Raw genomic sequence first — 24,206 nt, 5'->3', positions numbered from 1 at the left:
TTCGAAGACTGAGTGCACAAAATGAATGCGAACTATCTCATGATGACATGATAATATTTTGGATATATTGAGTTCAATAAAATTTATTATTAATTGATTTAACCTCTTTAATGTAGCTTTTAGAAAGTTTAGAATTATATAAGTGGCTCACCTTGTAATTCTGTTGAACAGCATTGCTCTAAGTCTTTATGTATTCTTGTAATACTTCCATCTTTTGGTTATTGACAGAATTACACTAAAACTATAATTTTCCAAGTTTTAATGATATGAAAAATTCAATAGGTGATGTGAGTTTCATCCGTATGAAATGTTATTTTTAAAGGTTTATTACTTTTAAAGTCAACTTAAGTCGTAATTGTATTAGAAAAAAAAAGGAGACAGACATTGAAGTATTGAAAATTTGCTGGAGATAAGAACACTTACTAGGAGTTTTCTGTGATGTACATAGTAAGAGCCCTAATTGGACAGATCTCTTGATTATCTTCAGGGAGGACATTTGAGTTAAATATTATCACTGATTCTGAGTTATCTAAATGGTAATTATTGTCACTTAGTCACATTCTAAATTTAGAAAGTTTTTTTTTCTGTTACAAAAAGAAGAAAATTAATTGAAAGTAGGTTTTTTTGTTATTTTTAAGTGAATAGTTTAAATTCTGTTCACTGCAAAGCAACAGAAGTCTGTAGGACTATTAAAATTAGTTCTTCATCTTCTGTCTTAAATTCAGTTTTTGGAAAATGTTCCTATTTGTAATACATCATTTGCATTTCTGAAATGCAAAGAATGCAGGGAGAAATTACTATTTTGTACTGCCCTTTACATTCTGAGGAGCATAAAGCAATTTGGGTTTAAAGCATAATTGTATTTATTTATACTTGGGGCTAATTGTATATGAGATTTTATTACACAAGCAATGGATAAGAATTTTGACCTTTTATGATTTAAAAGTAGTTCATCCTGGTTTAAGCTGGAAAATATCTTTGCCTTTATGCTTGTCTTTTCTAAAAGACTTTTATTTACATGATTATATGGCTCATTTAATATATATAATTTAAAAGTAGACTACACCCCCACAGAATGTTTAAATAAATATGAAAATAGAAACTATGAAAAGTAGTTATGTTTTTTCCCTTCAAGAGCATAACATGGAAAGTTTTTTCCTGATAAGAGACTGTAAATAATATGCATTAATAAAACCAAATCCTTTGTTTGTTTAAAGTTAGATTTTAATTCCATTTAAACATAATGAACATTAAATGTATCATTATGTCTTCCTTGTAATTTAAAAATATTTTAATCTTTTTAAGTAACATGTTAATATATTATTATCATAAAAATTGAAATGGTGAAGAGAAATCTAAAATTCCTCTCGGCTCCTGTCTTGGCTACTACTTTTCTCTTCAAGGAAACTGCTGTTGCCTATTTGGTTATGTCCATCTGGGTCTTTTTTTTATATATATATATATGGAAGCATGTACATGCACATGTGTGTGTTGAGAGAGAAAAAAATTTTTTAAACCTAAATGGTTCTAGGTTTTTTATATTCTACAGTTTGTGCTGCTTACTTAACATTTTCTTTTGGAGTTTTTTCCATGTCTATACATATAGCTCTATTTCATGGTAAATTGTTTTAATAGTTTTTATCTAGAATTATAAAAGCATATATAACAAGTTAAATAATTCAGATTTATTAGATACACCTCACCCCCATTTCTCAGTCCTCTTGGATTAAGCCTTTCTCCATATTCATATAAACATTTAGCATCATATATATAATTTATATGCATTTTTTTAATAATTAAGAAAGATCAGGCTCTGTACATTATTCCCCAGCTAGTTTATTTCATGTAACAAAACAAGTGAATATCCTCCCAGCTCATTCTTTTGATGAAAAAATTTCCTTACAATGGAAAGTCTGTTTCTAGGCTTTTGCCTGTACAAATGTTGTGTTACTAATCATCTTGGTACATGATTTCATATACTGGCAACTTTTTGTTTCTAAAAGTTTTCCAAGAGTGTAGTGTATTTTGTTGTTTAAAATTTTTAATGGGTAGTGCCAGATTATTTTTGAAAAGTAGTGTTTGAGATTACACTTGATTCTGAGAATCCCATGTTTACCAAACTGATGGTTGCAAAATAACTTCTTATTTTAAATTGACATTTTCCTGACTACTTGTGTTGCTGGGCATCTTTTCATTTGCATACTGCCCATTTGGATTACTTCCTCAGTAAAAATTGCCTGGTTCTAGTTACTCATTTTGTTTGTTTGTTTGTTTTTTTATTGCTCATCATTTTCATCAGTTTGTAGTCACTTTCTTGGCAAGTGTGTAAAAAATAGAAGTCTGAGATATCTTTTCCCAGCATTATCTAGTCAAATATATTGATCTTTCCTTTATGGTTTCTGAATTTCTGTCTTGCTTCAGAAGGTTTCCCCCAATCTAAGTTTATGCAGATTTTCTCTAGAAGTTTTATAATTTTTAATGCTGTTGTTATTGGCATATTGTTTCCTTTTTGTTTTCATCTGATTGTTGATGTTATTGAGAAAAATCCTTCAGTTTTTAATGTAATTAAAATTCTTTTAATTCAAGTAGTTTTCTAGTAGTCTTTTATAATCACTAAATATTTTTTCAATATTTTATACCCATTATCTCATGATTGCATTACTGAATCTTCAAAATAGTGGTGAATAACAGTAGTGTTGGCAGGTATCTCTGTGCTGGTCAGTGTTTTAGTATAAATATGTTTAGAGTTTCAGTATTTAATAGTGTGTTTGCCCTAGGTTGTGGAAAATAGTTTCTTTTATAATTAATTATATCCCCTATATCTCTGTTTATTTTTGATTTTTATTAGGGATGACTGCTGAATTTTCTCAAATGCCTATTTTACCAATATTGACAATTTTTACTTAATATTTAGGTATAATAATGAATTATTTTGATAGATTTCCTAATATTGAATCAGCCTTGCAATCTTGAAATACTCTTCTTGTGGTTAATTTTCTAATACACTGTTATATTCCCTTAGCTAGTATTTTATTTAGAATTTTTTTCATCCACTCATAATTTAAAATATCTATTGTTTTCTCTATTTGTTCTGTTATTATCAAGGTTTGGGTGTTAAGGTTGTGCCAGCCAATCTCAGATTGGATTGCTGATCAGCAAAATGTTGATAATTGTTACAATTGTTAAGAAAAGATTGTTTAATTGATAAATGGTACTTGAGGTTTCTGATACAGTTCTCTCTGTGACTATATTTGGAATTTCCATAATAATCAGATTTTAAAAATTAAATCAGAGAGCTTTCTATATTTTTCTATAGTCTAGAATAATTGAAGAAACAAATTATTTTTACTCAGAGGTTGGGAGAAACTCAACTGTAAGAATCTATACCTGATACCTTTTGAAATGGTAGATCTTGAATTGAATTATCATTCTTATTCCAGGTATATTTGTTGGCCTTTCCTTTTTTAAAAAATATATGTATTTATTGTCTTGGCTCAAATTTTATAATTTACCCTTTGCTGAGAAAACTGTTGATGGACATTTAGTTTTCGTTTTATTTGTTGCTATTAAAATGAATATTGGAATGAACATCTTTATAAATGTCTTCTTGCTTCCCTATGTAAATATTTCTCTAGGATGAATCTAGAAGTGGAATTACTCAGTATTACCTATTTGCATGTATTGTTTTGATATATAGCTCCCACTTTGCCTTCAAATGTTTGTAATGATTTATGCTAATTTTTTCCTCATCATTATGTGAGTGTCTGTTTCCCCATATTCTCCTCCTAAGTTGGAGGTGTTACCATCAAAAAATTCTTGTGGGTGATAAGATGATAACCTAGTTATTTCCATTCACATCTCCCCAGTTACCAGTGAGGTTGAACATATTTTCATGTGCTCATTGTATATTTGTATATTTATATCCTTTCAGTAAATTGCCTATTCCTAGTATTTTCTTTTGAGTTTTTTTTTAAAAAAACTGATTTTTAGTTCTTTATATATTCTCAATACTGATCTCTTAATATATGTGTTGTTAGGTCAACATATTCTTAATATTGAACTCATATATGTTAGGTCAAACTGTATGCAATGCTAATATTCAGCTTTTTAAACTAAAAAAAAAAATTTGTTTCTTTTTATGTGATCACAGCTGTCAGTATCTTATGACTTTTGTGTAAAAAGCCTTCCCTACCCTTCATGATTTAAACTTTTAAAAATATATTTCATGTTCAGGCCTTCATTTTATCTGGAATCAATTTATTTTTGTCGTTGATATTCATAGAGATCTAACTTTTCAAAGTTTGTGGACTCTTGTCCCAGCACCATTTATTAAATGGTGTGTCTTTTTTCTGACAATTTTGGAATACCGTTTCCATAACAAACTTGATAACAATGGATGTATTTCTCCATTTCCAATTTTGTTACATTGATATATTTCTTTCTGTGGTAGTACCACTCTGGTTTTAATTACTAGGTTTTTACAGTGTTTTGATACCTGGTAGAGCAGAAATCCCTTATCGTTGCTTTTCACAGTTGTCTTCTTAGGTTTTCTTGTACTGTTCTCTTACAAAGGATTTTCAGAATTATCCTTATGCTCTTGATTTTTTATTTTAATAATGTATAGTCTCCAGAGCAGAGAGGAAGAGAGAATTTCTAAACCTGGGACTGCTTCAGCTCTTGTAAAGCATGCAGATGATCACACACCTACAACAGTGGAAGAAGTTACAGTTGAAAGAAATGAGAAACAAGCACCCAGTCTTCCAGGTAAGCCTGGCAAAATTCTAGTTCAGAAAACATTTGTGATCAGATTAGTTAAAATAATTGTCAGAAGTCACAGAGTATTTAAAAGATACAATAAATATTTCTATTATTACACGTGGGAAGTTTTCTGTTTTGACTTGCGCTTATGTGTAGAAGGTTGGCATGGATTAGTAGGTGTTCATTAATGGTTTTCTTTATATCGTAGATAGAAATTATTCATGGTTAAAAACTATTCACAACAAGTAAGGTTGTTCTCCAGTACTACTGGTAAAAAGGAAACATTAGATTTGCTTAAGAAATTTAAAAACAAATTATTTTATCAATTTCAAGTTTTTCCTTATAAAGCGTACCTTGTAGAGTGGTATGTAAGAACCAGACATAAAGATCTGCAAGGTTCCGAGATCCTGTTGTCTGAAGGGCCCAGAATTTTTGTTTCTAATGTCTCTCAGTTCCTTCTTTCAAATGTTCTGTCTTGTCCCACTTGTTTAGTGTCAGGAGTATGGATATTTGAATATAAATTATGCTACATTGAAGGAAGAAGACTGACAGCTTAGCAGCAGCAGACAGGGAAGTCTCTTCCTAGATCTCTTCATCTACTATTCTTCCTAGAGAATAGATTTTTTTTAATAATTCAATTTTATTGAGATATATTCACATATCATACAGTCATACAAAGCATATAATCAGTTGTTCACAGTATCGCCATATAGTTGTGCATCCATCACCAAAATCAATTTTTGAACATTTTCATTACCATGCACACAAAAGTAATAAGGATAAAAATTAAAGTGAAAAAGAACAATTAAGGTAAAAAAGATCACTGGGTGCCTTTTTTTTTTTTTTTGCCCCCTTTTGTCTACTCATCCATCCATACACTGGACAAAGGGGAGTGTGATCTACATGGCTTTCCCACTCACATTGTCACCCCTCATAAGCTGCATTTTTATTATACAATCGTCCTCAAGATTCAAGGGTTCTGGGTTGTAGTTTGATAGTTTCAGGTATTCACTGCTAGCTACTCCAATTCATTAGAACCTAAAAACGGTTATCTGTATGATGCATAAGAGTGCCTGTTCCAGTTTGCTAATGCTGCTGGAATGCAAAACACCAGAAATAGATTGGCTTTTATAAAAGGGAGTTTATTTGGTTACACAATTACAGTCTTAAGGCCATTAAGTGTCCAAGGTAACACATCAGCAATCAGGTACCTTCACTGGAGGATGGCCAATGGTGTCCGGAAAACCTCTGTTAGCTGGGAAAGCATGTGGCTGGCATCTGCTCCAAAGTTCAAAGTTCAGAATGGCTTTCTCCCAGGACATTCCTCTCTAGGCTGCACTTCCTCAAAAAATGTCAGTCTTAGTTTGCACTTGGGATATTTGTCCTCTCTCAGCTTCTCCAGAGCAAGAGTCTGCTTTCAACAGCCGTCTTCAAACTCTCTCTCATCTGCAGCTCCTGTGCTTTCTTCAAAGGGTCCCTCTTGGCTGTAGCTCCTCTTCAAAACATCACTCATAGCTGCACTGAGTTCCCTCTGCCCATCAGCTCATTTATGTGGCTCCACTGATCCAGGCCCACCCTAAATGGGTGGGGTCATGCCTCCATGGATATATCCAATCAGTGGCATCACCCACAGCTGGACGGGGCACGTTGCCAAAGGAACACCCAGAGAAATCTAATCAAAACTGATAACATCTGCCCACACAAGATTACATCAAAGATAATGGTGTTTGGGGACACAATACATTCAAACTGGCACACTGCCCACCAGAGTGACCTCTCGGCTCCTTTTGGAATCTCTCAGCCACTGAAACTTATTTCATTTCATTTCACATCCCCTTTTGGTCAAAAAGATGTTCTCCATCCCATGATGCTGGGTCCAGATTCCTCCCCAGGAGTCATATTCCACATTGCCAGGGGTATTTACACCCCTGGGGAGAACAGATTTTTTAAACCATAACAGCTGGAACTGGAAAACACATGTGAACATGTAACATGCATACTTGTTATAAAGACTTCAGAATTACTTGTAAACTGTACTCTGATAAACATTGGTTCATATGCTCCTTCTCAAGTACTCTGAACTTACATTTTTCTAATACTTCATATATATTTTACAGTCTTTTTATTGTTTGATTATTTCAGTGCTTGCTCGTATTACTGTTCTATTTTTTGTAAAGTGAATCCTGCACAATTGAAATTTTCTTTCTCTTAGAGCCAAAGCCTGTGTATGCTCAAGTTGGACAACCAGATGTGGATTTACCTGTCAGTCCATCTGATGGCGTCTTAGCGAATTCAACTCATGAAGATGGGATTCTTCGGTAACATGATTTTTAAGTTGTGTTGTCTTCCCCATTGTTTAGTATTATTTAGGGTGAAAATTTAATTGCAAACCATATTGTATATACTTTGTTTTATAGTGTATACCACTTAATATTATGATTAGCTTATTCTTTTTTTATTTAACAGTCTAGCTTAAATGCTAGAGCCAGTTGAACATTAGAGAACAACAAAGAAACTGGTTGGATAGCTCTTCACACCACTTTGTACCTCCCTCCTACCTGTTAGATCAGGAATTATAAAATAAAAAGTAGTTTTCTCTTTAGACATCAGAATTTCCACAAGCTTTCTAATGCCCCTCCCCTCCCCATCTCATCCCCAACATTTTTTAAAAAATCCTTCTAGATTGCACTAGAGTTTCTCAGTCTCCGCCAGGTGCTAGTTTGTTGGGTTGGGAGGGGGGTGCTGTCCTATGTGCTGTGGCATGTTTAGCAGCATCCCTGTCCTCTGCCCACTAGATGCCAGTAGCACCCTTTCAGTTGTGATAACTAAAAATGTCTCCAGGTTTTGCCAAATGTCACATGGGGGTGGTGAGGGTATTATCCCTAGTTGAGAACCACTATTCTAGATTAGTTAGCAATTCAAAAGGAAGTTTTTGATATTCCACACCTTTTATTACTTTGTATTTTATACTTGATGGAATTGAGATGTAAATTCTGTAACCAGATTTCAAACCATGATGATGATTATATCAGATTTTTGTTGCCTCTGAGATGGAAGGGACATGATGTGAGTAATTGAAAACTAGCAAATTTCCCAAGGTGAGTTAAATCTGGAGTTAGATCTGTTTTCTCTGCCAAACAAAATTGGGTTGTTGTTTCAATTCAGACAGGTAGAGATAAATAGCTCCTGAAATAAATGTGTTCATACAAGTTTAAAATGTATATTTTGTTGATATTAGGTAACTGGTAATTCAGTATTTTACAAATTGTGAAGGAATAGTCCCTTTCTTTTTCCTTTCTTGGGAATTATGTAACTCTTCGTGGTTTAGAAAAACTTTCATGTTAAGATTACAGAATACTGCTTCTTGCAGGGGCCTTGAGGAACAAATACCAAAGAGGATTTGAGCCAGGGAAGGTTTGGTTTTAGGCAGAAGTATTTAGTGAGTCTCCTTTTTGCTGTTGAAAGTAGCTGATGCAATGCAAATAGGGCAGAGATAAAATGTCTGTTATCTAGGGCACACACCACCATTGCTAAGATTTGACCTGAAGCTGTCCTCTAACAGTAGTTTTTAAAAGCCAGATTTTACTAAAGGGTGCAAAAGACAATCAACCATTTTTAGTTTTTGAGGCACAGTAGATTGAGAAGAGGAACTCCAAGGGCTTGAAGTTTTATGAACTTTGAGGAAATGTTTAAAAAAACTTTCTGTACAGTTGGTTTAGAGGAGGTGCCTGTGGGAAGTCTTTGGACTGAGGTGGAGAAAGAAGAAAGATAGCACCACAACCAAGAGACTCAGATCTGCTGTGATAAAGCTGGTGTGTGGTTTCAGGGAGGGGCCAGGGACGCCACTAGCCTTAGCAGTGAGTGTCTCATCTAACCTATCGACTGTTACTTTTCTGTCTAGTTAATGTTAGGGCCAGGTGAGGAAATGGTTATAATTTTAAGAGCTAAGGTGGTCTCTGATAAGTTTAAAAGGGCTACTAGTCTCTCCTCTTCCCAACTCATTTGTTCATTTACTTTGGTGGTTTTGAGTTATTTTCTATTACAAGTTTTTTTTTTTATAACTTGCTCAGTATTACTCAGTGAATTATGAGGAAAGGGGCTTTCTTCCACACCCCATGTCAGACTAGGTAAAATAGTGTGTCGTTTTAGCCTGGAATGTAGGACATTTATGGGACCCTAGAAGGGAAATATAAAGGGCATTTGTAATTATGAACTGTTTCTGCCTGGTCACTCTTCTAAGGTGTCCTTGAGGAATTTCACAAGGTTTCAACACTACACAGAAAGTAGAGGGATGTGCATGCATTGATTCCTTCCCATTCTCTCTCTAGCAAGAAAGTTGAAGAGATTGGGTACAAGGACCAGACTGGCCTAAGAAAATCTGACTTAATTGTAGGACTATGGGATTAGGTACAGGTGTTGAAAAGGTTTCAGTAACTGATTTAAAATGCAAATTTAATAAAAATATGGTATGGTATTCCCTACCCCCTTCAGAAATGTACTTTCTATTTATCCAGTTAATAGTAAATAAAGAGATTTTTGTTTTAAAATTCAAAAGAGGCAGCAGAGTAAGTTATCTGTGTGAATTACTAAAAGAATCTACCTACTACGAAGTTTAAAAACCCACACTTCAGTGGATATAGAGGTTATGATATTAGGAGTCTGGTTTTGACTCTCTGGTATTAAGGAAGTTAGTCACTTCATAAATTTCTGTTTTTGCCTTTATACATGGGACTCCTCAGTTATCAGCAGAAATGATATAATATGAATTGGAGTAGAAAAAGTGGAGGATTTTTGTAGCCGTTAGGAATGTACCATGTATATCCAAGACTTCGGAAGTTAGGGAAATATTATTTTTATAAAGTAATTTTATAAATTAGTTATGTAAAACAGTACTTGCATATTAAAAAGTTATCTCACTTGGATAGACCAAAACATATTTCGTTAGTGAGAAAATAAAAAGAAGTGCCATTAAATCTGATTTTGAATTCTACCACTACAGTAAATTAGTGGTGTATGGGAGATTTTAGAGATGAAGGAAGGAACTTTATTTCATTCTGAATGTGGTTTCCATTGTAGCAATTTTCTGTAATTTCCTGAGCTTCTCCTAACTGTTTGAAATGAAATAAATCTATTTTAACAGGCCCAGCATGAAATTGGTAAAATTCAGAAAAGGAGACAGTGTGGGTTTGCGGCTGGCTGGTGGCAATGATGTTGGAATATTTGTGGCTGGAGTTCTAGAAGATAGCCCTGCAGCCAAAGAAGGCTTGGAAGAAGGTGATCAAATCCTCAGGGTATGTCAGTATATTAACTCATGCAAGTTTCAAAGTACTTGCATCTCTAGAAAAAAATCACCAAACATAGCAAACCAATTACTGTACTTAGATTGTAATCTGTGCCAGTCTCTTGAGCCAACTAGATGTTCAAATTAAGGATCCTTCAGGTCTTGGCTCGTGCTGCACGTGTTACTGCACAGTGTGATGCTTAGGTTTCATTTTAGTTGCTGTTGTTCATAGAAGCTACAAAAAAATAAGTTTTAGGTCCCTGTAATATCCACCAGGTAGGTCTTTTTAAGTTCAGCTAAACATTCAGAATGGCAAGACTGCCCCAGGCCACACTTGGCCCCATTCTACTTAAAAGGACAGGGACTACAATTTGCCAGTAGGGAAACATTGGGTGGTCATCTCCCAAGGGAGTAGTCTTCTCCACTGTCTGCTCAGCCCTGTGGGGCCTTCTTTACCCCAGATGATGGCTCAGGTGCTAGGAGATATAGTTTGTATCAGGCAAATGTGTTTTTTGGCTGTGAGGCTTCACACAAGAGACAAGCCCAGTTACCAGGCCATCAACACACTCAGGAAAGCCTGGTCTAGATGCACAGTCTACCCTTGGGGTTTTTGTTTGTTGTTGTTTGGAGGCAGGGGTTGTGTGGTTTTGTTTGATTGTTGGGGTTTTGGGGTTGTGGTTTTTTTGTTTGTTTGTTGGTTGGTTTGCCATAAGCAGTGTTCCCTAGTAATGAGCTATCATCTTTATCAGTCTCTTGTTGTATTAAAATGTTCAAACCTCCATTTAATTTAGGCAGATAAACTGTCCTATTAATTAATGAGGGTTGACTGTCCTGTGTGAGTGCCTGCATTTGCCTTACCTCTCCACCTCAAAGTGTCTTTGCCTCCCTTGCATTCAGCCTGCCTCTCCTTTTTGGATTCAGTCTCCTATCTGCTCCAGAATCTTGTTTGCATTGTTCATCTTTCTCTCCCTCATCTCTCAGCTTTTATTTATCTTCTACTGCCTTACTTCCCTCCTTTTGCTATTCAGCTCTTTCGTGGTCTGATTGAGTCCTTTCCCTGCTTTCTTTTCAGTCGTCGTAGTTTTGCAGTCTGGTTTTTATCTTAACTACAACAGAGTCTGAGTTTTCATAAGCTCTTGTTGACCTAATGTCAACCTCAGTCTCTTTCTCCTTTATTTCTCAGCAATGTTTTGACTCTCTTCAATAATCCTCCTTCAGATGCTTTCTTCCTTAGATTTCATAACAGATGCCATTCTGGAGCACTTCTAATCTTTTTTATTCTTTTTCAGCCTTCTTTGCTGATTCTTCTACATCTTGGAAAGTATCAGTAAGTCTGTGCTCCTCTCTTCTACACAGTCTCCATTCTCAAGTTTGGTCACTCAAGTGAGCAGCTCCCAGTTAGAAAGTCTTCATGCTGATCTCTTTCCTGAGCCCCATCAGACTGTGCCAGCTACACATGGCCATTTCCGTTTGGTCCTCCTCCATTCTCCTCAAATGTAGCATGCCAAAAAGTCAAGGCATCTTCTCTAACTTACTGGTTTCCATCTGCCATTGTATTGATTCCTTTTGACAATATTTACATTGTTTTTAATCCAGTTATGTTAATATGAATAATAATGGTCACTTTACAGAGGAAATTAAACATACCTGTTCCTACCTCAGATCCTCTTTTGATGTAATCACAGCAAGCATCATTTAAAAGGTAGTTCTTTGTTTTTGTTTTGTATTATAAAAGTATTATTTGTATTATAAACTCTGGATATTAAGTCCAATTCATAAATAAGGTTTCCAGATATTTTTTTCCCAACTGTGGTTGTCTTTTCACTTTCTTGGTAATGACCTTTGATGTACAAGTTTTTAATTTTGATGAAGTTCAGTGTGTCTATTTCTTCTTTTCTTGCTCCTGCTTTTGGTATCATATCTAAGAATCCGTCTCCTAATACAAAGTTCTAAAGATTCCCCCAATGTTTTCTTCTAAGAATTTTATGATTTTAGCTCTTATATCTAGATTGTTGATCCATTTTGAATTAATTTTTGTATGTAGTATTGGGGTAGGGGGTCCACTTTTATTCTTTTGCATGTGGATATCCAGTTTTCCAGCACTGTTTGTTGAAGAGACTATTCTTTCCCCATTGAAAGTACTTAGCACCTTTGTCAAAAATTGGTTGCCTATAGATGGTGTGGGTTTATTTCTGAGCTCTTGGTTCTTTTCCGTTGGTCTATTTGTCCTTTTGCCAGTACCATACTGTTTTGATTATGCAGCTTTTTAGTAAATTTTGAAATTGGGAAGTGTTAGGTCTTTTTAAATTTCTTTCAATAATGTTTTCTGGTTTTCAGTTTTCATTGTACAAGTTTTTTTTTATATCCTTGGTTAAATGTGTTCCCTTTTTTTTTTAGATGCTATCATAAATGAAATTGCTTTCTTGATTTCGTTTTCAGATTGTTCATTGCTGGTATATAGAAATACAACCAATTTTTACATACTGATCTTGAGCCCCACAACTTTGCTGAATTCTTTACTAGTAGATTTCTTGTGGATTCTTTGGAATTTTCTACATATAGTACCATGTCACCTAAATAGAATTAGTTTTACTTCTTCATTTCCAATATGTATGCCTTTTATTTCCTTACTGCCTAGTCACTCTGGCTAAAACTTCCAATATAGTGTTGAATAACAATTTTGAAAGTAGACGTCTTTGCCTTGCTCCTCATCTTTGTGGGAAAGCTTTCATTTTGAGTATAATGTTCCCTGTGAGTTTTCCATGTATGCCGTTTATCATGTCGAGGAAGTTCCCTTCTATTCCTTGTAAAGGGTGCTGTATTTTGTCGAATCCCTTTTCTGTGTCAACTGAATCAATTGTGTTTTTTTTTCCCCTGCTTTATGTTAATGTATACCAATCATATTACATTGTTACCACCCTTGAATTTCTGGGTATAAACCCCACTTGGTCATGTTGTACAATCCTTTTAATGTGCTGTTGGATTCCGTTGGCTGGTAATTAGTTGAGGATTTTTGCACCTATATTCATAAGGGATATTGGCCTTTAATTTTCTTTTCTTGGATTGCCTTTATCTGACCTTGGTATTAAGGTAATGCCAGCCTCATAGAATGAGTTAGGAAGTGTTCCCTCTTTGACTTTTTGGAAAAGTTTGAGAAAGGTTGGTGTCAAGTCTACTTTGAATGTTTGGCAGGATGGATGAGTGAATTCTTTTGGTCCTGGAGTTTCCTTTGTTGGGAAGTTTTTGATTACTTATTCCTGGATATGGGAATTTGATTTCTTTTCAGATACTAGTGAAAGGTAGAGCTCTATTATACATTCACAAGGATTTATAATTCAAAAGTTTTAAAGCCAGCAATTTTGAATAATAAACACTTAGAATTAGGTGTTGACTGTTTTGTTCTAAATTGTTTAATTTTTTAGTGGGTCATTTTTAATGTTAGGATATATTTTGAGTACTCTTTAAATGAACTTATACCTTCCTTCACTTTTATTTGCTTAGTTTCTGCTTGTTTTAGACTATGTTCTTTTCTCTTTTCTCCAAGGTAAAATATATTTTCCCCCTTACAAATGTAATATTTTCGGGTTAGATAAACCCTATGAATGTTTGTTCCTATGTAGGCAAATATATTTTATATTTTTAAAACAGCTGAGAAAAATTTTAAAGAAATCTCTTTTAATAGGTAAACAATGTAGATTTCACAAATATCATAAGAGAAGAAGCTGTCCTTTTCCTGCTTGACCTCCCTAAAGGAGAAGAAGTGACCATCTTGGCTCAGAAGAAGAAGGATGGTAAGATATTAGAAAATGGAGAAAATAAACCTCTAGAAGTTAGAGTACTTACGTAAGGGTTTAATAGTTTAATCACTCAGAATTGAATGATATAGGAATGTATTCATCTCAGAGTTAATATTATTTTCTAATTTGTATAGGTGCATACAACCCTACACTATGCCCATTAGCAGAGCACATTAATAAGACCAAATAATTTAAGTAAAATATGATCCAACCCTTACAAGTCCTAGAAAAGTCATATTTGTTTATTTACCATCAGAACTACACAAATGTTCATGTGGGCAGCTTCCAAATTTTGTGCTGGTGTTTTCTAAACAATGTATTCAATATTTATTAGCATTAAGTCAAGAGAATGCCTCATTTTCTCCTTGATAAAGCAGGTATGCTTTTCATTTTAGAACAGGGTTTCTCATCTTTGGCACTAATGACAGTTGTCGGGGAGTGGGGCAGGAAGGCTGTCTTGGGCGTCGTGGGATGTTTATCCATATCCCTGGCCTTTACCCTCAAGATGGCAGTAGTACACGCACATAGACAGACACACAGAATTATGACAACCAAAAAGGTTTCTAGATATTGCAGAGTGTCCCCTAGGATGCAGTTTTCCTACTTTGAGAACCTCTGATTTAGAAAATGGAAATGTCTATAGTGTTTGCAGCTAAATTAAATTAGATGTTTTAAACAGAAAGCAAGTATGTGGCATTGGACAAGTTACTTAATCTGTTTCCTGCATCAGTTTCTCATCTGCGAAATGGAGGTGCTAAGTGTTCCTATGTCATGAGATTATGATGATGAGTGAGATACAGACTACAGTACTTGATACATAATAAGAATCCAGTATTTTTTCAGTATTGTTTTTATTGTTAATATTGTCAATAGCATCTTCACGTAATACATTCTCTTCAAATTGTGTTTTATCCCACTAGCCACTGATAATCTGTTTGTTTTGATTCCTTTTAGTTTATCGTCGCATTGTAGAATCAGATGTAGGAGATTCTTTCTATATTAGAACCCATTTTGAATATGAAAAGGAGTCTCCCTACGGACTTAGTTTTAACAAAGGAGAGGTGTTCCGTGTCGTGGATACCTTGTACAATGGAAAACTGGGTTCTTGGCTTGCTATTAGAATTGGCAAAAATCATAAGGAGGTAGAACGAGGCATCATCCCTAATAAGAACAGGTATGAAGTTTGGATACTTTTTGTCTAATGATTTAATAAGTAAATTATAATAAATTTCAATCCTACTGGGAAATTTTGGTAATGAAAAAGAGTTATTTTTCATTATATTCACTTTATCTATAACTTACTTGGTTGTACAAACTCCTCTTTATTTTAATCATTAAGATTTAAACTACATTTAAACTTCTATCCAACATTTTAACATTTCATTTTATTGTGTTTTTAAAAATATCCTTATTTTATTTTTATCTTTTCTTTTGTAGAGCTGAACAATTAGCCAGTGTACAGTACACACTTCCAAAAACAGCAGGAGGAGATCGTGCTGACTTCTGGAGATTCCGAGGTCTTAGGAGCTCCAAGAGAAATCTTCGAAAAAGCAGAGAAGATTTGTCTGCTCAGCCAGTTCAGACAAAGTTTCCAGCTTATGAAAGAGTTGTACTTCGAGAAGGTAGTTTTCTATAGATTAACCTAATATCCTTTATCATCAGTATGTTCTAATTGTACAAAGTATACATTATGCTACTTTTCATTTGCATTTCTCCCCAGCTGGATTTCTGAGGCCTGTAACCATCTTTGGACCAATAGCTGATGTTGCCAGAGAAAAACTGGCAAGAGAAGAACCAGATATATATCAGATTGCAAGTAAGTTGCCTCAAAATTTTCTTAAAATGAGGTTCAGTTCAGAGAGTTGCTTTGCTAGTTACCCATCTAAAGGATGGATCTAATCCAGTCACTTATTAAGAATAAAACTTTTGGTAGGTGAAAAATTTCATTTTGCCCCATGAATTTAATTTGTTCTTTCAGTTCCCTTTAATAAAAAGAGTCATCATTTATGAAACTCTTGGCTTCATGTGAAAACTGATTGGTACAATGTGTATTTATGGTCTTATTGAGTCCTTACAGTATCTCCGTTGGGTCAGTATTATACTATCCTTGTGAAAGATGAACAACTGAGCCCTAGGGTGGTTAGGAATAAGATCACCACAGACTTCTTTAGTTTAAACTCTGTTGATGACACTAGCTGATGAGTGACAACACTAGGATTTGAACCCAGCCCTTTCTGGCTGCAGTCCAGCGCCCTTTGTCATAAACCTAACAGTTAGAGGTACTCAAATATGCATAGTTCATGTTGCCAGTTATTATTGCACACATTTATAGTAAGTTATTATTATATATAAATGTTTAGATACTGGTGCGTTAAATGCATAACAGATTTTGCTTGTAGAATCTTTAATTCTATTGTGTCATTAGTTTGGGTACTGTGGTAGTTTAAATATACAAACCTAGTTAACCACCACTTTGGCTTGCTTTAAGTTATGTGTAAAAATGTAAACTATGTTTTCTAATTATAAAAGTAACCTTGTCTGTTTGAAAATAGAGTTAGAAAATGAATTTTCACATACAGAATCGTCCTAAAATTTATTCCATTTTATTTTCTTTTATTGTTCCCACCTTTTGTAAATATATATATTTCACAAAGTTTTATTTAAACTGTTAGGAAACTTTATACCCTGTTTTCCTTTGTAGCATATTTTCATCTTGTTACCCATTTTGCAATCAAATTTGAGGTTTGATTAGCCTTTTTTCTGTTGTGCCTGTAATTTGTTTCAAATTTATATTTTAGTATTACAAAGGATATGAAATCTGTTCGTATTTTGTTGCTTGTCTAGGCTCTGCCCTGTTTCCCAGAGGATTTAAATCCTCGCAAAATGAAGGTTTTCCTGTATTTATGATAGTTTTCTCAGACTAAATTCTCAAATTAGGAAACAGTGAACCATAGAATGTGAAAAATTTTCAGCCCTCAGTGGCTGGTTGGGGTCTGGCAAGGAACAGCCTCCTCGGTTCATCTCAGTGTGCCATACAAATGTTATTTTCTTGGTATATCACAAGATTGGGAATTAGTGCCGTGCTGAGCCATTTTTGCCTTAGGCAAAAGAAATAATGCTTCACTCTTCATAATGTTTTTATGGCTTTATTTTCATCACTAATTTTATTTCCTAGTACATTGAAGTAGTAGGGAAAATACTGAAAAAATGAGAAGTATGTGTGTTAAAACTCACAGTATTTCAAGTGTAAATATTTTATTTATGCCAAACACAGAATTTATTATAATTTTACTTTCCTGACTTTAATGGAAGCAAACTTTTCAAAATCTCCTCTTTAATCTCATTTTCACTTGAGAGAATTGCCATATTTGACAGTTTCTCTTGGCCAGGTAACAATCTTAAAACATTTTTAATTAAGTTCCACTTACTGATCCTGACTTTATTGAAAGTTTTGATGTCTTTGGATTTTTTGCATGTGTATTGATTTTTTAATAAAATTATTGCATCAAAATATTACCTATATCAGTTACTGGGGCTTTTGGGGGCATCTCTTTAAATTTGGAATCTGAGACAAGTTCCTCACTTGCCTAGTTCTGATCCAGGCCCTATTGGGAACCATTGATCTAACCCAGTGGTTCTCAGCCAAGGGCAACTCTGCCCCCGCTCCCCCCCCCTCCCAGAGGACACTGGTCATGCCTAGAGACCTTTTTTGGTTGTCATAAGTGGGGAGAGGGCACCTACTGGTGGGTGGGTAGAGTTCAGGGATGCTGCTGAACATCTCACAGTGTACTAGACAACCCCTACAACAGAGAATTATCCAGCCTGGCACAACATTGGTGCCCAATAGTTGAGAAACCCTGATCTAACCAATGGAAATAATGATGTCTTGTTTTTTCCCGACTTCTTGAATAGAAAGTGAACCACGAGATGCTGGAACTGACCAGCGTAGCTCTGGCATTATTCGGCTTCATACAATAAAGCAAATAATAGATCAAGTAAGTTATTAAAAGTTAATCTATTTCATTACAAGCTGTGAACATTGTGTTTTAGGAGAGGTGTGTTTTTCAGAAGTATGGGATTTGGTAATGTGAAAATAGAATGTAGTTTTCCTAAGATTATTACTGATACACCATAAAAAATCCGTTACTGAAAGACATAACGAGAATCACTTTCTCAAGGGAATAGTTATTATACACATCACAAGATAACCTTTCATTACCACAAACAAGTATACACTGTTTAGATATAAGTAACACACTGTGTTTACAATTACGTCAGTACAATTCAGGTTGCACTTTGATTTATATGCATGGGGAATATCCTGTTACTCTTTAAGATCATGTCAAGAACAGTAAATTGTGGTACTTAATTTCACTCTGAACACAGTTGATACTGTCAGCTTGCAGATATTGGGGCTGAGTCTTAAAAGTGAGCTGGTTAAAGCGTTTTTGTTTTTAATTTGACTAGAAATTGTATTGAATTAAATTACAATTATTTTTCTAATATATGTCACTGAGACATATTAAAGCACATATTAGAAGTCCATTACCATTAGAATGCAATATAGTTTATGCCTTCTTCTGAAGATGATTCCTTTTTTTTTAAATTAAATTCAGTTTCATTGAAATATATTCACATACCATATAAGCGTCCATGGTGTACAATCAGCTGTTCACAATACCATCATATAGTTATGCATTCATCACCACTGTCTATTTCTGAACATTTTCCTTACATCAGAAAGAATCAGTGTAAGAATAAAAAATAAAATTAAAAACACCCAAATCACACCCCCCCAATCCCATTCTATTTTTCATTTAGTTTTTGTCCCCGTTTTTCTACTCTTCCATCCATATATTAGATAAAGGGAGTGTGATTCACAAGGTTTTCACAATCACACTGTCACCCTTTGTAACCTACATTGTTATACAGTTGTCTTTAGGAGTCTAGACTACTGGGTTGGAGTTTGATAGTTTCAGATATTTACTTCTAGCTATTCCAATACATTAAAACCTAAGAGGTGTTGTGAAGATGATGATTCTTAAGGAATTAACTATGTCTTGTGACCTTATGTATTAATTTTTTTCTTTCCATCTCCAGGATAAACATGCTTTATTAGATGTAACACCAAATGCAGTTGATCGTCTGAATTATGCCCAGTGGTATCCAATTGTTGTATTCCTTAACCCTGATTCTAAGCAAGGTGTGAAAACAATGAGAATGAGATTATGTCCAGAATCTCGGAAAAGTGCTAGGAAATTATATGAGCGGTCTCATAAACTTCGTAAAAATAATCATCATCTTTTTACAAGTGAGTATATTAAAGGCCTCCTTTCAGCTTAAAATATCTGGGCAGCAAAATGTAGGCAAAAATGTTGAGTTGTATCGAAAGCTGAAGTTCAGCTGAAAGAACATGTAGCTGCGAAAATAGAAATTTCAAAGGTTTTTGTCTGCAAACACTGTCTTTCAAATAGTATCAGTAGTGATAATGGATCTTTAAGCAAGGTTGAATGAATTCACCTGACTTTTGGCAGTGTCCTAACCATAAAACTACATTGTTAATTTATTTTGTTTTCAGCTACAATTAATTTAAATTCAATGAATGACGGTTGGTATGGTGCACTAAAAGAAGCAATTCAACAACAACAGAACCAACTGGTATGGGTTTCTGAGGGAAAGGTAAGAAGTTTCCTATGTTTTGGCCCATTCATCTAAATTAGGTAACTAAACAGAGATGCCTTTGAGTTAGCATTTAGGTTTTTATCATTTGTTTGTAGAGTTGTGAAATTTGTTTTTAACAAAGAGATTCCTAAATTTCCCCCACCTATTGAATTACCACTGCTTTGGGAGTCTTTCTTAATGAATTTTCAAATTTGTAATTTGGGAGCAGGACTGAGTTCTCACTCTGCCCCCATCTGACCAAGGAATGAACTTGAACCTGAGCTTCGGTATATTCTGACAGTGAGGAGGATCAACTGGACTAGATGAGTGTTTCCCAGAGTGCTGTCCTCAGCACACTAGATTCAGGACTTGCTCTAAGAAAAAAGGCACTCTTTAGGATGAGTACATAGAGAAAATACTGCAGACTATGGGCCCCTTGAGGCATATCACAGTGTCCACTACATATAAAGTCTCTGAGAAGTTTTGTGGTTTAAAAAAAAGGAAAAAATAAAATAGACTACTTGGTTTAATTCAGCATTTCCCCAGATTCTTTACTACAGAGTTTTTTTCTTTTACGCAACACCTGTTAATATGCTTGCAGCATTCCAACTAGGAATGCTGGACAAAGAGATCTCTTCTAGCTTTGAAGTTTGATTTTATGTACATACAAATGGCCAGGCTTAAAATGATAGCTACTTTCTGTTGTCAGTCCTTCTGGGTTTAGAGCAGTCTTTGATGGGGAAGGTCTCATTATTTTGTTCAGAGAGCTAATATTCAACAATACAAAGTTGAAGAAATCTTTTATTTTCAATGTCTTTACCATCTTCGGAGCAGTGCAGTATTAATAAGTTTTGTTTTTTTAGGGAAGATTGAGAGACTGGTTTATGATTATTATCATTATTATTATTATTTTTAAAATTTCTTTACTGGTTTAGTTTTTTTGTCATGTTTTGCCCCCTGCATGGTCCCTTCCTCTGCCTGGCTATGGCTACAGATGCTCTGGCAGTGCATGCTGCATGCTTAGGACTGCTATGCCCATCATCCAGAAAACACATAGCCTGTGCAAGAAGAGGTGTTAGAAAACATTTACATCTAGAGGTAGCACCTGCTGTTCTCACCTGTATTGACAAGTCAGAACTGTGTTTTTTCTCATCGATACCTGTTTGGGGAAGGCCCATGCATATGAGATCATAGGACCACTTTGAGTAACTGACATGTCAGCTGGGACATTTGATAGACCAGTGAAGGTGAGGGAAAAAAAAAAGGCAACCACACAACTTTGCAGCACCACATTAACTATTACTAATGTTTACTCTTGTGACATTTGATAAAAAGGATTGCAGTCTTCTTACTATTATGTCACATTAATCTTCTGTAACAACACAATCTTGTTAGCATCATTTATTAGGTAGAATGTTATTAGCTTACACAGATGAAATCTTTAAATGAAATTAGCCTATTAAATGTTTTCACAAAATGTACGAAGTATACATGCTTATGTATATGAGAGGTTTTTGGATTGTTTTTTCTTAACCTGCAAATCTTAATTTTCTGTAATTTCTCATGACATTATTGTATGCGTCCTTTCTTTGCTTGGATTTATAATGAAGGTATAACTTCTGTGGCTTTTTATGTGAGGAAAAAATAGGCTATTTGTTATTAGGAGAGATCATTGCATTTTGTAAAGCAAAAAAAAGTAGTTATAATTTAAATCTAACTTGATTTCTATCCTCCCATTCAAGAACATTTTATTAAAATAGATAGATTCTTAAACTAAAACCACTTCATCCACACTGACCTTCCTGACCCAACTACTTTGACCAAATTGCTGGGAAGAATTCCTTTTCTCAAGATCTGATAGTCTTGTGTGTTCCCTACTAAACCAACAAGAGTCTTCCTGAGACTTTCTTAACATGTAGGCATATGTCATTTCCTGGTTTAGAACAATCTATGGTTCTTGCTCATGTTTGCATTTCACACCAGCTGCAAAAGATAGGTGGATTAGTGGTTTCCAAGTTTTTCTTCCCCAAGTCATAAATATTTCCCTGGCAAGCTACTGGGTTATAGTCTTCTAGAACCCTAGCAAGTTAAAGATATAGATGGCAAGTATATAGCAAAAAAACTTCTCTTCTACAGTAGCCATCACAGAGTTTAAAAGTGATTGAGGTTTCAGTGCAAGAGATTCTGATTTCACAAAGGGCAAAGCCCTGGGATTCTCACTTTCCTCGGCCCAAACAGGTGCTCTGCTGAAAACCAGAGCCACAGGGAGGCCCAACACACCCTAGTCTTATGATCAGGAAGGCAGTGCTCAGAGTCATACTATTACAGAGCCACCCCTGGGACTGCTGGGAATGCTCCTTTTAGGTGACCGGCTCACGAGAACCATGTTCCTGGCACAGCAGACTTGCAGAGCCACACCAAGCCTGCTATTTAAGAACAGTGCATCTTTCTGGAAGACAAGAGCCTTATGTTTGTCCATCAGTCCATGCTGAAATGGAGGTAGCATTTTCTGAATTGCTCATTCCAGATCCTTCACCTCTCATGCCTAAATGGGCACAGTGTCTAAGCAAGATCTCCAGGGACTATTCCATTCTACTTAATTCAAGCACTGGTTTCAAACTAATATCCAGTGACAACCTTTTGATTACAACTTTATAGTTCTCTTTCCCTCAAATACTTCTCATTTTCTTGCTGGTCTGCTCTGAAGATTGTCAGCATAGACTATTAGAAACTAACTTCACTCTTACTTATAAAAGAGAAGCATAACTGCTGTTCTCTTCTATCCATTAGATACTACTTTGTGAAAAATAAAAATAAAAATTCTTCCTAATTTAATGGGGAAACCACCACTTAGGTGATGCTTTTCTGTTGTGTATCATAAAAGCTTTCAGGCCAAATACCAACTTTTTTTGTTTTTAAGTTGTTTTCCAAATATATGTAACTACATAATAGATCTTATTCAACTGTTTCATTTATTTTCATAGTTATTCTCACATGCACTGTTCTCTTGTATGACTTTGTTTCCACAAGCTTGGTTTAGTAGCATTCTCCCTCTTCACCTTGCTTTGGGCTGAGTGGTGCCAGCGTTTCTTCATTATCTTCTGGGGCTGAGCCCCAGAGTCCAGCATTGTTCTGGTTGGCCAGCCAACATTTCATTCATCCTAGACCTTCAGATCTCAAGGATGCTCTGTGTGTCTGCATGTGTGCCTGACAATCTTCTTGATTTTTCCTTATCATAATTTGAAGCAAATAAATAGATGTGATTTCTCCAAAGAAAAATATCCTTTTCAATCTCCCTTGTAAAATAAAGGCCATCTCTTAAAGAACTACTGAATAAAATTTTTGATTTACTTTTATTTGACCCAGGCGGATGGTGCTACAAGTGATGACCTTGATTTGCATGATGATCGTCTGTCCTACCTGTCAGCCCCAGGTAGTGAATACTCAATGTATAGCACGGACAGTAGACACACTTCTGACTATGAAGACACAGATACAGAAGGCGGGGCCTACACTGATCAAGAACTAGATGAAACTCTTAATGATGAGGTTGGGACTCCACCGGAGTCTGCCATTACACGGTCCTCTGAGCCTGTAAGAGAGGACTCCTCTGGATTGCATCATGAAAACCAAACATATCCTCCTTATTCACCACAAGCGCAGCCACAACCAGTCCATAGAATAGACTCCCCTGGATTTAAAACAGCCTCTCAACAGGTAAGCAGTAAGCATTCAACGTTTTGTAGTTAGAGGTGCATTGTTAAATTTTAGAATATGGTGATTGAGTTAAAGAATTTATTTTGTCCTTTCTCCAGATTAAGAACTAATCTTTAATTTCAGTTTGAGAATACCAAGGACTTTAATTCTAAACTTTATGTGTTCGTCTTACACAGAAGTGTACTGGATTAAAAACAAATTAGGATATGAGGTCATAGTTATGTTATTCAGCACATTTAAAATGTATGCCTGCCAGCCACTAGTAATTGAAGTGGGAAGTTAGCAGTAAACAGAAACACTATATTTAAAATATTTTAAACACTTCACAGAAAGCAGAAGCCTCATCTCCAGTCCCTTACCTTTCGCCTGAAACAAACCCAGCATCATCAACCTCTGCTGTTAATTATAATGTAAATTTAACTAATGCCAAACTGGAGGAGCCCACCCCAGCTCCTTCCACCTCTTACTCACCACAAGCTGATTCTTTAAGAACACCAAGCACTGAGGCAGCTCACATAATGCTAAGAGATCAAGACCCATCATTGTCGGCGCATGTAGATCCAACCAAGGTACTTGTGCTGCAGAATTGCTCTAATTTGTTGCTCTCCGTCAGTCTAGCACATGATCACTTTGCTTTGCCCTTAAGTGTTCCGTTTGCTTTTTTACTGTGGGCTTATACTCTGGTGCTTTCAGATCACTACAGATCATTTCAGTTTTGTAGTTTGCATGGCTTCCGGTGGTAAACTGATGATTTGAGAAACAGGCCTTTTAATTGGAAATTGTGCTTAATCTTTTTATTTCATAGCTGCATTTTATTTTTGGTTTTCAGTATCTTCTAGAATTTCTTAATATGTAGTTGAGACCCATCATAAACATTATTTTTTATTTTTATATATTATGGTATCCCTAAATTTTCTTTGATTTCTATTTTTAGTGTAAAAATCAAGTGGAATCAATAGCTCAGTGCATTAGTTTTCTACTAAATTTAGTTC

The 24,206-nt window shown here is 35.1% G+C and overlaps 1 protein-coding gene across 5 annotated transcripts in view; it reads left to right on the top strand.

Annotated features, from left to right (window-relative positions):
- The window catches only part of TJP1 (tight junction protein 1), a 112,168-nt gene that overhangs the window by 67,919 nt on the left and 20,043 nt on the right, over positions 1 to 24,206 (top strand). For 3 of the 5 annotated variants that reach the window (XM_037832880.1, XM_037832879.1, XM_037832878.1), the window contains exons 9-20: positions 4,625 to 4,764; positions 6,971 to 7,076; positions 9,899 to 10,049; positions 13,722 to 13,830; positions 14,791 to 15,010; positions 15,274 to 15,458; positions 15,557 to 15,652; positions 17,749 to 17,831; positions 18,937 to 19,147; positions 19,415 to 19,515; positions 22,864 to 23,214; positions 23,544 to 23,783. In XM_037832880.1, the coding sequence (XP_037688808.1) occupies positions 4,625 to 4,764; positions 6,971 to 7,076; positions 9,899 to 10,049; positions 13,722 to 13,830; positions 14,791 to 15,010; positions 15,274 to 15,458; positions 15,557 to 15,652; positions 17,749 to 17,831; positions 18,937 to 19,147; positions 19,415 to 19,515; positions 22,864 to 23,214; positions 23,544 to 23,783 (1,993 nt within the window). The remainder of the gene's footprint in view (positions 1 to 4,624; positions 4,765 to 6,970; positions 7,077 to 9,898; positions 10,050 to 13,721; positions 13,831 to 14,790; positions 15,011 to 15,273; positions 15,459 to 15,556; positions 15,653 to 17,748; positions 17,832 to 18,936; positions 19,148 to 19,414; positions 19,516 to 22,863; positions 23,215 to 23,543; positions 23,784 to 24,206) is intronic. The other 2 variants (XM_037832882.1, XM_037832881.1) reach the window with 1 other exon arrangement.

The sequence above is a fragment of the Choloepus didactylus genome, chromosome 4 (genome assembly GCF_015220235.1).
Source record: "Choloepus didactylus isolate mChoDid1 chromosome 4, mChoDid1.pri, whole genome shotgun sequence".
NCBI classification, from domain to species: domain Eukaryota; kingdom Metazoa; phylum Chordata; class Mammalia; order Pilosa; family Megalonychidae; genus Choloepus; species Choloepus didactylus.
This window is presented reverse-complemented; position numbering and strand designations above follow the sequence as displayed.